The 14,412-nt window shown below is 36.3% G+C and overlaps 1 protein-coding gene across 1 annotated transcript in view; it reads right to left on the bottom strand.

Moving 5' to 3' along the window:
* The window catches only part of AGMO (alkylglycerol monooxygenase), a gene marked incomplete at its 5' end in the record, with an annotated part of 191,022 nt that overhangs the window by 172,709 nt on the left and 3,901 nt on the right, over positions 1–14,412 (bottom strand). Inside the window, one exon of the mRNA XM_083855917.1 lies at positions 11,656–11,786. Coding sequence (XP_083712043.1) covers positions 11,656–11,786 — 131 coding nt within the window. The remainder of the gene's footprint in view (positions 1–11,655; positions 11,787–14,412) is intronic.

Below are 14,412 nucleotides of genomic sequence, written 5' to 3' on the forward strand. Positions count from 1 at the left end.
ACCACTTCTCAGGGGTATTTCTTTCAATACCCTCTCTTTTTAACCTATTTTTTTTTCAGGTATATTATTTTTGATATAGTTGACAGCATGGCCAGAAAAATACTAGAATTTGCAAAACTAAAAAAGACGCCTTCCCCTTTAAAGACTTTTTTTCACACATCTGGAAAACATCCCTAAAAACAGTCTGGCCATGCCCTGTCCTTTTGGGCAGCTGCACTGAAACAGAAGGGAAGCTCAGCAGACATAGTTGTTTCAGCTTGCAAGCCATCTCCCGTGCTATAGCTGAATTCCATCTTTTTGCAAAAACATCTATTCAGAGCTTTTATACTCCTGGAATTAGCACCTCTTCCCGTAAGTGTTTTGAATAAAGCTAGAAGAAAACACTTTGAGTTTCTGTGGTGGTAGTTCCACTATTAATGAAGAAAAAAAAAACTAATCTGAAAATCCCAACCTCCCAGTAAGAGCCTGCAAGTATAATAGTATCACATCCACCATTTTATCCTGAGAGCTGAAGCAGTACAAGTAGCAATTGCTTAGGAAGAAAAGAACTAATATTTTTTCCACAGCCAGGTGCACATCTTACCTACTACTCATTCCCAGCTTTCCTATAATCACACAAGTTTTTCTCTCAAATAAAAGACACAACAAACCCCATGAAATTTCATTTCATTTTAGCAGCTTGACCATGAAGAATTTCTCTTGACTAGCAAGGACAGGTGTATCTACCACTTCAAAATCAACTTGGCTATGCCAGAAGGTGGACCATACACACCTGGAACATGTTTAATTTTCATAAGAGCTGTGTTCTATAAATATTTTTAAAGAAGATTATATGTATCCAAGCAGATTTTTGCAATTCACCTCATGAGGAATCTGTAGAGTTCAGTATAAATTCTCAATTCATTTCACAACAGGTCAGAAGGGAGCTGATATTATTCAAACACAAAGAAATGGGCATTTCTTAACATCTTTTCAATGACCAGGAAATTTAAAACACCTCTTGCAACACAGAGTATCAGTTATTATTAGGTACTGTTTTCTTACTTTATTCTTCTGCTTTTATTAACATATAATGCCTTTGCCTACATCCAAAGATATGTGACCTGGAACATTTCCTCCATTTTTGATCAGCTTTCAGTATTTCACCCTCGAGTCCTTTTTTTTTTTTTCCACAGGCTGAGGCCAAGGTGTAAACCTTGAGCTAACCCTGCCACACATTTTTTATATATGCAATTTGCTGTACATTCTTTCCTTCATGCTTGAATCAAACCTCTACAGCACATAACATTAGCTGATTACTGTAATTAATTTAGAGTAATCCATCATGTTACTATGCAGTGCCGGAGAAAGAAGAGTTGCTTAACTAAGTATTTTTTTAAAATTTACAGTGTGATAGGAAAGACCAGAGCTTGCATTCAAGTACAATTCCTGAAGTTCACTTGGAATTTTAAAGGTTTGTATTCCCCCTTTCTTTTTCCCTCAAGTTCCTTTTTCACTTCTTGAAAATACAAAGAGAACTTAAGAAAACTTTCTCCTCGTTTAAATGTTGTAACCATAAATGTGACAGAAATGGATAGGTCATCTAGTCCAATCCTCTGCATTAAGAGTAATAAATCCTAAAAGAGACAGACTGTATAGTAAACTTTATTATATGCATCACATAGGTTTATCTTCTTGGATTTTGAACATTGCTGCAGAAAATTTTCTTATTATGTGCAAAGTGCACTTAAGCAACTGTTATGACCTTAAGAGTTCTTGTCTCCTTGTTTCTAAAGATCGTGCATACTTTAATTAATGACAGTAATATTTGTTTTTAATAAACCATTTCCCCCTTCACCTTCCACTGGGTCAGATTATCACTTCCTCTAATTAAAAAAGTCCAAGAAGGAAATTCTGGGACTCTCCATGTGGAAATGAAGATCTACTTATTGTAGACCCCTATGGGATAATGAAGGAGAGAAAAGGTGGAAGAAATTCAATTGGAAGAAAAGGCAGCTGCCCATTTCAAAGAATACAATGTCTTGTTTTGCTTCCTCCAGCCATAGAGTCCAAAATCATATCTTTAGGAAACTTCTTCCATGGTGCCCAGGACAGTCACCAAAAATGAAAAGGGTCAGAGACAGGAGCTGTTGTCTCTTTTTCAAGCATGAAGGAAGATCTGTGTACCAAAAGTGAATAGTCCAAGGAAACTGCCTCAGCTCTCACCACTATTGCAGTCACCACCTCACATCACACTGGGAACTGACCTGGTGCCCCTGAGCTAAAAACACAACCCTACAGCTGGACCTACAAAAGCTCTGCTCTCAAGGGCTGTAACAGACTTGCATCCTTGGAGGTCAGGCACAGAGGGAAGCATGTTAAGACACCCTGGTCACAAGGTTATATTATCATTAAAAATAGCGAGATATTACTGATACAGTTTCCCTGGGTTAAATAAATTCTGTTTTCCTAGCGTGACTGAAACTATATAAATGTAAAGTTTCAAAATGCTGAACAAAGGTGGTTTCTCAATAATTTGAAATTATTCAGACCATCTATGTAACAGCAGGATACATGAATAATTAAATGCTCTATAAGGTTTTATTTTAGAATGGAATTCATAAGGATTTCCATTTCCAAGGCTACATAGAGCTTTCTTTTCCAGAGGAAAAACTGGCTCCAGCCACAATTGAAATAAACATTTTGATAACATGATTTCAGTCAAAAGAAAAAGGGGGAAGGAGGTAGAGGAGCCTTGAGAAAAGATCCATTTGTAAAACAAAGCAAATCTGCTGCAACTGAAATCCCCTTTTATTTCCTGTACAGGTGCCAGGTCTTGAGCAGACACCCAATTTATTACCTTGTCAGCTGACTTATTAGGGTTGACACAAATCGAGCTGAAATATGCCTGACACACTGCAGTCAAGGCTTTTTTCACGCTTTAGCACAAAGCCAAACTTTCCACAAGGTGGAGGGAAAGGGAGAGGGAGCTGTGGGAGTTCTATTCCCTGTTTTCTATCATCAAGATGAATACAATCTCCTCTCCAATTCTTAATATGCAAAACTAGTCATGAAATAACCCAAGGCTAAAAAATAATTCACCAAAATGATACAGCTGGGAAATTATTATCAGGCTCTGGAAAACCCTTGATTACAGGAAATAGCACCTACATTTTGAGAAAATGTTCCCACCAGACACAAAAGCTGAATCAAAGCCTCTCCTCTTCTTCAGTATGGTTTTCTTCTCCAGTATTTTAGCCTAAACAATACAAACCTCCAGTTTTCCTCAAGGACAAAAGAAAATATCAAATTCAAAATGAAGTAAAAGGGAGGTGATTCAGGTATTCCTACTAACTGTATTGTACACAGTATTGCACAATATTTTGCCTGACAGAGCTGCCCTTTTATTTACCAAACCTACGGCTGTTGCACTTCACTTGTTATCCTCTAATTTATGACACTAATATTAATTTACAGTAGTGGGTGGAATAAAATGTGAAACAACAGGTGTTGGAAGAAAAATAGCAACAGTGTTATACTTTATTATTTAGTTCTAGTCTTGCTACATAATTCTACTCACTTGTAGATCTTTGCTCATAAATAAGTAAAATTTAACTGTATCAGTTAAAAATACAGCAGAGATATTTTCATGAGATGATCCACTGCCTTCAGTGATCCACAGAAGTAACTCATAGTGCCCTAAGTTTATGCAAGGTCTTCAGATACTTTTAATTATATGGTATCTTTAAAAGACTGAAAAGCCTAGTTTAAAACCTTCAGCACTACTGAGCTTCTGGAATGGTAGCTTTTTCCTCTTCTTTTATAAGAATGGAACTTGTAATTTTTTTTACCTATTTATACCTGCCCAGAACTGGGGACAGTAAATTCTATTCCAGTATCTTCCAGATACACCAGACTAGAATATTCTACGGTGTCATCTCCTGCAATGCTCCTGATTTTTCAATATTTGTACAAATATCACAACATGAGTTTAACACAAATGCTTGACTAGGACCTTTTACCAATGGAGGATCTGATTTTGATCTGTCCTACTTGGTTGTTCCACTGATAAGAGCGAATTTGCATTATAGTTTAAGTTAGGTTGGGAACAAGCCTATAATATTTTCAAAGGTCACATATAAACAAGTAATGAGAAAAGGGTATTCTATTCAACTCAGATTGTTCTAGACAGATTAGAAAAAACCAAAGGAACTAGCAAGAGTTCCTATGGTCTATAAAAATACAGTGAAACAGCTTCAGTGAAACATCATAGTACCTCAAACGATGAAATAAGGAAAAATATTTACGAGAATTTATGTTGAACTCCTTTGGTCACACTTCTGAATGTTTTAAAAGATAGTTTGTTTTTGTCCATGATATACAGTGGTGAAAGTCTATTCTTTTCAGATCTGTAACACTGGTTTACAGAATCATTAAGAAACATTTTTCCCAGTTTTCCTAGTTTCTTAAGTGTTGACCCGAGAAACTAGATTGGCAGCTCTAAAAATGCTACCCCTGTGCTCCATCTAGTGGAGTTCTGATTTAAGATTAATTCATTGTTTAGCAGAGATGTCCTTCAGTCAGAAGGGTACTCTATACAGAAGGTATTTCTTAAGAGTTTTTTCCAAAATGTATGAAAAATTACACAATATAGCTTAAAGAAAATACAAAAACATGGAATAAAAATCTGCACAGCATTTAATGGATTTGAGAAATCAGTATATTTTGTGAGCTACAGAGACTGAACTTAAAATAAGGGTATATTCAGTTTACAGTATGTACTTTCACAGAAGAGCACAAGTATATTTGAAAATGTACCCTGAGAGTTTCTCTTTGCTTCTAAAAATAAGGCAGGTGTAAAGCTGGGCTCTGACATTAGAATGGGCAATCACCAAGCCACTTACTGGTGCCACTGTACAGAAAAAGACCATGATACAATACTAAGGATGTAGAAAAATATGCATTCTCTGTAAGATGTTACAACCTGAAAGAGTAATTAGATCCCTAACAGGTTTGTGTGAAATACAGCAATCTGCAGAACATTATGGTAGACAGGGACTACCAGTTGTTTCAGTCAATTAGTTTGAGAATATCCAAGCTCTCCCAAATCCTTCCTTGTAATGCAAGGTAGCCTGTATGTCATTTCATAAGAAACTCCAGAGATTCAAATTCTAGCTCAGATCTTTCCTTAGTCATCATTAATAAGCAGCACTGTCTCAATGTTATTCCTGTGTTCTGCCAGCAGCTATGCCCACATGTGCTCTCCAGCCTGCTTCAAACTAATGGAACCAGAGTACCAAAATTCTACAGTTGAAACCTCTGAAGATAAGGCTGCTGATATGCCTGGGAAGGGTTCAGATGGTAAAAGGAGATTAGGGAGGTAGTGATGAGCATGAGAGAGCAAGCAGGAAGCACTAGCATTCTTACTGGGCACAGCTGGATTTGGACTTACTGGAGGACATGGCAAGATTAACACCAAAATTACAAAATTTTGTTCAAGTGATACAGTAAGAACATAATCCAAACAGGAGTAACTAATTTACTAACTTAGTCCCAATTGGTTCATCAATGCAAATCAGACCAAAAAAAACCAACCAAACCCAAAACAAAACAAAAAAATCCCCTCCCACCCAAAAAAAAGAAAACCAAACCAAACAAAAAACAAAACAAAACAACAAAAAAACAAAACAAAAACAAAAAAAAAAACCCAACAAAAAAAACCCCACACACAAACCAAAAAACAACAACAACAACAACAACAACAAAAAAAAAAAATTAATTACATTAAACACAAACCACTCAGTTAAGACAGTTACTGTCATGAGTTTAATTGAATTTATTTTGAAAATTCCCCTTCCAGAGTCAGGCTTGCCTGCTGAAAATCCTATCAAATCTTGCTGCACTGCACTACTCCCTTACTGAAATTGTTTATTTACAATTACTTACTTACTCTGCCTGCTTTACCTACAGAAGATTAGTGAATTAATTCAAAGCCCGTTTCTTTGACAGAGCTGTGAGGGCTGTGACCTTTGGCAAAATGTGGGAACAATCAACAGTGTGAAGATTGGAGAGTGAAGCCAGGAGGGTGCTCTTGTGAAATATGTTTACTACCTAGTGCTACTTGAAGAGTGGGAGGAATAGTTAGGTGAGTAGATTCTGTCTCTTCAGGCCTGTTGCTTATTAAAAATTCTATTTTTTGGACACATCTATTGACAATGTCTTAAACTGCCAAAACTAGCTGCTGCAGGTATGATCATGACTGCAGGTTCTGTAGAGACTGAACTTAAAGCCTGACAGCTCTTGGCTGTGCCTTTTCCACTCCCAGACAATTTGCTTGTCTCTCTGCCTAAAGCAAATACTTTTTTGCTCACAGAGTGAACTAAAATAACTCCACTTGGGATCAGATGAGCACCTGAACCAACATAAGAGAGGGCTACGTAAGTGAGTACCAGAAAGACACAAGTGCAGTAGCCAGAAGCTCAGGTGGTTTAAGGGCATGGCATGACACAGCAGCTCCACTTCCCATTTAACCAGGTTAAGTGATTACCTTTCCAGTTTGGCCCCATCTGCTCATCACTGCCCTAAGTGTGGTGGTTACCAGCCCTCAGACCTGCCACCATAATTGCATGCATAGCTGCTCCCTGACCTGGCTCTGTCAAAATGAATGCAGCTGAGCTTAAACACCTCTTTTATAGTTCTTGGGGGGCTTTTGTTTCTGCTTTTAGCAAGATCACTTTGTCAGGACCAGGTTAGGGAGCAATTAAATGTGCAGTTATGTTGGCAGATCTAAGGGGGCAGCTGGACCAGAAGCAACACATCTGACCATGCTCTAAACAAACATCTGTCCAAAGTCTTAGTCAAACAGATGTGGAGAAAAAATGTACCTAATAAGTCTTGAAGTGAAAATATATTTTACGAGAAACTGTATGTATCATGTATCAGATTTTCTTCTAAGAAATGCAATCAGTAATTTAGAGATTATAATTTTCTATAGTACATATGATGTACCTGATACTTCAGGAAACCAGCACATACAGCATGGTTAAATCCATACAGGCAATTTTTTTCTATTCTGTCAAGACACTCCTAGCTCTACAAGGTTGTGAGTAACTTGCACCAACTTGAAGCGAGTGTACTCTAATCAGCTCTGCATTTTGTTACTCTTAAAAAATGAAAACCTTTGGTTTCAGAATGCAATTTTATGTGTTATAGAGCAGATAACTCAGTAATGCTACAAAAGCATTAAGTGTTCTTGTCCTGTAACCCTGCCTGCTCCTTTCTAAACCCATTTCTTGTTCTAGCACAAGACTGTACACAGACATAGTAAGAATTGGTGCAGATTAATGTAATGGGGAGGTGTGGATCTGCTTCCCAAGCCTGTTCACCATAGGGTAACGCAAACACTGATGCTGGCCAAAGAGGGGTGAAGATACAAAGGGAGGAACAAGCAAACAGAAGTATCAGTCAATCAAAGGTGCTTCATTTGGGAGCATTGCTGGTCTAAAATGTACATGAAACTACCTCCTCAATCCAGCTTCTGAAAAAGAGTATTTAAAATCCAGATGATGTACAAAACTGAATACACTGGTCTACAGCAGAAACAGGATTTGTACTCCTTTATTGCTGATGTGTAGGTATCTTAAGATACTTAATAGCACAAACTAAACAAAAAGCATTTACTCATTCCATTCTCATGTTCAACAATTCAGAGAACTCCAACTTCCTCTGATTCAAAAAATCAAGGTAAATAATGTATACAGACTGTAATATTCTCTTTAAAAATGGAGAAGTTCATTGCAGACTTGACTGACCAAACTGTGTCAGACACTATACATATACACTCATACACTGTATGACTGTGTTGCGGAGCAGAATACTAAAAATTGGCAATTGAGCATGGCCATAAAGAACAAATACTTTCCCAAGTAGTTTGAAAACATACCTACCTCAGTTATCCCCCAAACACTTTTTGATTTGATTTATGTTCTGCTGTTTTAAAATAAGAAATGGGTCAATATGAAATAATGCACATACTTGTAAAATGGATATTCATACCCAAAATAAACTTTCTCTTGGGAGAATATTTTTAAAGCAGCATTTAAAGTCTCTTGGCAGTGATTAGCTAAAAAAGTTATTTATTTATTTATTTAGAATAAAAGTTCTCAGAATTTTTTAACCAATATTTAAGATGCTGGGAGTAAACTTAGTAATAGAAGTTTCTCCCTTTCTCCCAAATTAATTTTCATTCCATACAACATTTAGTATTTACACATGCATAGAAATGCATACTATGCATTAATGCAGAGAAAATTATATTTAAGAAATGTATGGGCTGCTTTACAAGAGATAATATGTATGCACAAACCATTCAACTTATTGCATGCTGTTGAGTCTAATAAGCCTGAAAACAAAAACATTGCCATGTGTGATTAGACAATTCCTCTTGCATTTACATTTTTAACATTTGGCATACAAGTATCAACAATTTATGATTTGCACTTTCTCAACAGAAAGCTGAAGTATGAAACACTAAATAAATACTGTTTGCCCTCAAGACACACAATAATTCTGTTATACAGACTGTGAAATGGAAAAAATACTTAGAGGCTGAATATGGTTAGTGACTCCTAATTTTTTCATTAAATGTAAAGACCTCTTTGCAATGACACATTTGAAGCTTCATTCTGACTAATAGACTGAAGCCACCATTTTAGACCCAACCACAGATTTTTTTAAGGAAGTGGCAAACCATTGCTGCTAGTTGAGAAAATGAAAATTAGTCCCTGGGAGAGGATACAATCAATGGTGTGTTAATCTAACCTTCAGCTGTTAATGATTTGCACTACTATTTCCCCTGATGCTGTGGGTTCTGCTGAAATATTGTTTTAGCAGTTTCTGTCAACTTTCCCTACCTTTTTTCTTCCTGAAAGGGAAAGACTGAAGTGAAAATCTTAGCAACAGATTTTTGCCTGTGCTATTTTTCCCCCTTTTTTTTTTTTTTTTTGTCTGACCCAGTTCTTTCACACCATGGAAGCACAAGGCAGAAGGGTAAAGTGTTCTGGTTTTTTCAGTAAGAGCCTTTTTAGTCAGTCTTTTATTCACAACTCCTCTCACTTATAAAAGAGGTTTTACACTAAGCAGTCACCATTAGAATTGCAATATTAACATGAGATTAAATAATTTAGGAAGTCTACATTTTGCCTGCTTTTTTCGCATTCAGCCAAAATGCTAAAAGTGTTACAGGACTCTTCTTTGGAACTGCTGAGGAGGGTCTGGTATTTTCAGTCATGAGAGCTGTGCAAGCAACCTGGAAGAGACTTCTTGTGCTGGGGTAACAATAAATAGGTGTACTGATCTTGGAGATTTGCCTGACTCTGCAAACTTTTGAGTCCTTAAGGATTTTTGGGTTCACTCAATTGAAACAATCTTGCAAAAGAAAACTGCACAGCCTGCAAGCCAAATTCTGCAGCAAAGGACTCAGGGCCAAAATAATAAAAGTACTCAGCACCTTGCAAAACTGTATTCCACACACACAACATTAGTTTTCTTAGCAAGCATTTCTTCCAGGAATGAGTGTATCTTAAGTGTTTCAGTATTCTTAAAATAAAGCCAAAAGGACTTGAAAAACCATTCAAACTTATTTCACATGTATCTTAGGCCCTTTGTTTAACTTAATCAGTTCTGAATATTTCAGATGAATGAAGGTAAATATTCAGCATGGTAAGCCTGCCAAATTTAAAAGATTGGGTTAATTTGAAGAAGCGACATTTGATCTATTTTAATATTAGCTTTGTGCAGACTACAGTAACCCATTATCAAGGTTGTGTGTTGCTGCACACAAATCTCATCTGCTGATAAATATTTGATTAATTAATGAAACATATTGAAAAGTTGAATGTTGCTCCTCCAAGATCATGCTCACAAGTCTTTAAAATGGTTTGAATATAGGTAGAACACTAGCTGTAAAAAAAACTTCGCAAAATTCTCAAATAACTTAGACATAACTTTGTTTGAAGACATAACTTTGTGGTTGAGTATTTCTCAAATTACAAGCTCATGCCTCTCATTTTCAGATATTTGAAGAGTTTTGGAGCGTGTTTTCAAGTTTCATCAGGAATATTTACTACTGATAATTAACATAATCTATCAGAAATTGTCTTCGTACCTAATGGACCTTGTGAAAGATTGTATTGATTAGAAAGCTTTAAAAGCTTTAAAAATCAACCAAATAGCAAATAATCAATAGATCACAAAGAGGGTGATTTACACATTTCACAAAATGAGTACTACTTGCCAGAAAGGATAACTCTTTGTTGTTGTTGCTATGTTCGTTTAATGTATTTGATCAAGAATCTAGATTGAAAGAAAATATTTCTAGTAAAATTTGCAGTGACATAAACCAGGGATCTCTAGGTAACAAAGACAAGTTTTTATGGATTCAGGCTACTTCAGGAGGACCAAATGTACAATCCATTTATTTCTATGTGGCCGAATATAAGAACATATTGCCTATGTATGAGGAATGTAAGCCACAGAATCCAAAAAAGTATTCAGGGATGAAAGACAGCTCAAAGGATCTGGGATATATAAAGCGAGGAACAACAAGTAGAAATAGAGAACAAATGACTTCATTATTTGGCACTGATGTAGTAATTTCTGCAATGTGGAGTGCACTTGAGACATCAACACTAAGAAGGCTGAAAAACTGCAGAGGATTCTGAAAAAGAACTGAGGGAATAATTGAAAGACTTGCAAATACACCATATAGTCAAACTCATATAATAAAAACTTTCCTTCTTACAATGAAGAGATTATATACAATTTGATGGTCATCTGCAAATCCATATATGGGGAATAGAAATGTAATCCCACTTGTCAAGAAAAGATGCAATAAAATCTATCATCTGGAAGCTCATATCACGCAAAGGCATGTCTAAAACATATTACTTGCAAGTAACTAAAGCTTCTGGAAAACACTTAGAGCAATTTATATAAAGAATTGGCTGGATTTTTTCACTGAGATTCACAGTTAATCCACAGTGGCTTTTTCTTTAAAATACAACTCTGCTCACCAAACTAATTCAGGTAAATCTTATGGCCTTTATACTGGAGAGTGAATTAGATGATCATGTTTGCAACAGTTCTTTCAGGAATTAAAATTCACTGAAGTCAAACATAAGATTATGACTGCATTCAAAGTACTTTGGATCACTTGCATATTCACAATTCTATTGAACTGGTTATATGCACACAGTTTTATTTTTAAAAGGTTAACAAAAATAATGAACTTGGTTTGTTAGTTTTATTTTAGTATCTTCTTTCTGTATTTTAATGAAAGAAAACCTAGATTCTAAAATCTAGTCCAACATAAGATATAGTAAAGTCAGGTGAAGTCCCAGAAACAGCAGAAGGTAATAGCAAGGTCCAATACAGATTAATATAATTGATGATAAATTGGTAATGTGGAGCTGAACAATACATTTTAAGAATCATATTTAGCCTTACAGATTAAAAAGATTTTATACACATCACTAAAATTTAATTGCATAAAGAAAGGTCCAGATACCTTGTTTAATCATTTTGGATTAGCAGCAACAACTTCAATACATAATTCTATTTTCTTCCTTCTTAGTGATTAAAACCTAAAAAATCTGAAGATTTTATTCAAATACTCACTCTGGTAGTCGGGACAGGATACCTAAGGAAAGAGAACTTATGCCATCATTGATCCGACCTGGCAGCTTCCGCTTCCGAATCCAGCTGACAGCAAACTCCAGCCCAATGAAAGTAATAAAAAATGGAATACTCTAAAAATAGTTGGAAAAAAAAAAAAAAAAAAGGTAAGTCACAACAAAATAAAATTAGATACGTTTTTCCTAAAAGCATTTTATGCAGTGAGATATTTCTTAGATTGGCTGGCACTTTAGTAGTTACCTCTGTAATAAAACCCCACATGGACCTTACAAATAAGAACAACCAAGGCTACCAGTTATTCCACAACACCAGCATAAATCTATTGCAGTAATGTCCTCCCACAATGTTTTCTTCTTTATATTCTGCACAAAAATATCATCAGAACAAAACGCAAAAGTCTTTCCAAACTTATATTTCTCATATTTAAGTAAACCAGTGAGAGCACCAATATTTGTGGACTCCTCCAACCACAAAGTAGAACAGAATCTGGTTTGGATTTGATATTGTATGAAGTTTTTTGAGTGTTTTCAGCCACTGAATTTGGCATCCAACATATATTATCTGAAAGATATAGTAAAGTGAGTTTCTTTCTACTTGGCGTTTCTATTGCCATGCTTTTCACTGCAGACAACAGCAGCTCTTCTGTTAATGTGCATTCATCAGTGAACCCAGTAACTATGCAGCCCGTTCCAGCTTGGGCCCTACAGCATCTCTTCCCAAACCAAGTGACAATGATACAATGTTCCCCTTTTTCTTCGGGATTGTACCGACTGCAAAATAATTTTCTGCCTTTCTGCAGAAAAGTATAATGATGAGCAAGACTGAAGCATTTCTCATTCACAACACTACTTTAGTCTAGGATTCAATTCTCACTGTCCATCTTCTACCCCAGATCAACTGACAAGCTGAAAATGCACAGCACAGCACCCATTAGTGAAAGGTGTGGCTGTAAGGCTTGAGTAACAGTAAGTGGTAGAGCATTTTTTCTTTTTCACTGACAATGGAGTTCTAACAGTCCTTGTACCTCATATATGGAAGGAGTTAGGCAGTGGCAGTGTTTTAGTCAACATCACCAAAATCTAGAAGGCCTGTGGCAAGGAAAATGGGAAGAGTTATCAGATTTCTGTGCATGCGAATGTTCCTTCAACAGCTTGCCTTGCTCTGTGGAAAACTTTTAGGTGACCTTTGAGACATCTAGACTACTGCTTTTTGGTTATATTAAGGCATAAAATGTTTTGCAGGGCAGGAGCAGTTCTGCAGCACTCTGGGAAGCACCACACTGCCATACTTGAGCTGTAAATTTTCTGCTGCTTCTGCTCCCTTCAAATGACCTGCAAACACCAACAGCTTCACTGCCTGGAGCTCTCCAAACCACACTGCTGCAGAAGAGAGGCTGCTCCTGCCCATACAACATTTTAACAGAAGCACGTTGTCTCTGCAAATGCCATTGCACTTTGGAGGGTGCTCATTTTTGTTGCCAAGTGACATACGATCTGGGAATTCCTACTAGGCTGGGACACTAAAGAGACTAAGATGGATATAGACCAGATTGCTCAGTCGAAGAAGAATTGGATGATTCAAACCATGCAAACAGCAAGAGATTTATAGCGTCTAGAAAATGTTAAAGTTCATAAACTTCAGCAGCACAGGGTTAGGTTACAATAACAGATGAACAGAGATTAATATCAACATGAGTCTTTAATTTAGGTGCCTAGCTTACTATGTAACAGGATTTTAGGCATCTAAAAGCCTGTTTGTGATAGACACCAACTGATCATATAAAACACTAGAAAGCAAGGGAAGACCTTTGCATAAAGCCTAAACAGCACCCAAGAAAACCAGTGTGATAAATCTTTCAATATTTGGATTAAATAAGAAATAATAAAATAAAAAATATAAAAGAGTAATAGAAGAATAAGGAAACCCTAAAACCTTCCGTTTGAAATCAATTAAACATTCTAGAAAAATATAAATACTCTTTGTTTTGCTCTCTATAGCTGCTTCATTTCTAAGTAGACAAGACTTTTAATGTACTTGTCCTAACTGATACAATCAAGTAACAGATTCCTAACTTAGCAAACAAGGGTTGATGATCACATGTACTCTCTAGCAGAGAGGTTTAATAAGAAAACCTACAAAACACTTAATGACAATATTAATAAGCAGAGTGCTAGCACAGACGACAAGCAGTTTGAAGGTATGGAACAGCAGAAGCTGCAGAGCAAACTGAATGGGCAAACTGAATAGAGAAAGTGAGGGCTTTATTCATGAAATAAAAACTGTTATTAGGAAACATACAATGTCTGGATTCCATGTGATGATTCATTTTACCTAGCAACCTCTGAAACAGTTGAAATACTTGACTTTATATTAATGTACACTATCATAACTTCTGTCTTATTGACTTCATTAAATATTTTCCTCCCACTGTGAAGCTGTGAAACAGCCAAGCACTTGGCATCACTTTTTGACTCACAAATGGGGAGTGTCATACATAACAAGGAGGATAAAGAAACATTCAGACATCCTTAACCTCTTGCTCATCAAGGAGATTATAAAAGGAAAGATTTATGGCATAGCCCTTACTATCTAAGAAATTACCACATCTCTCTCACACACCTACATTAAGCTTGGTCCAAAGCAGATCAACTACATCAAGGCTAGTATATATTATTTATGTGACTATGACAGCTATTGTCATGGAGAATGAAAAGGCATTCTCTGACACAAACAGCCCAC

This window comes from Zosterops lateralis, assembly GCF_965231275.1.
Source record: "Zosterops lateralis genome assembly, chromosome: 1".
In the NCBI taxonomy this organism is placed as follows: Eukaryota; Metazoa; Chordata; class Aves; order Passeriformes; family Zosteropidae; genus Zosterops; species Zosterops lateralis.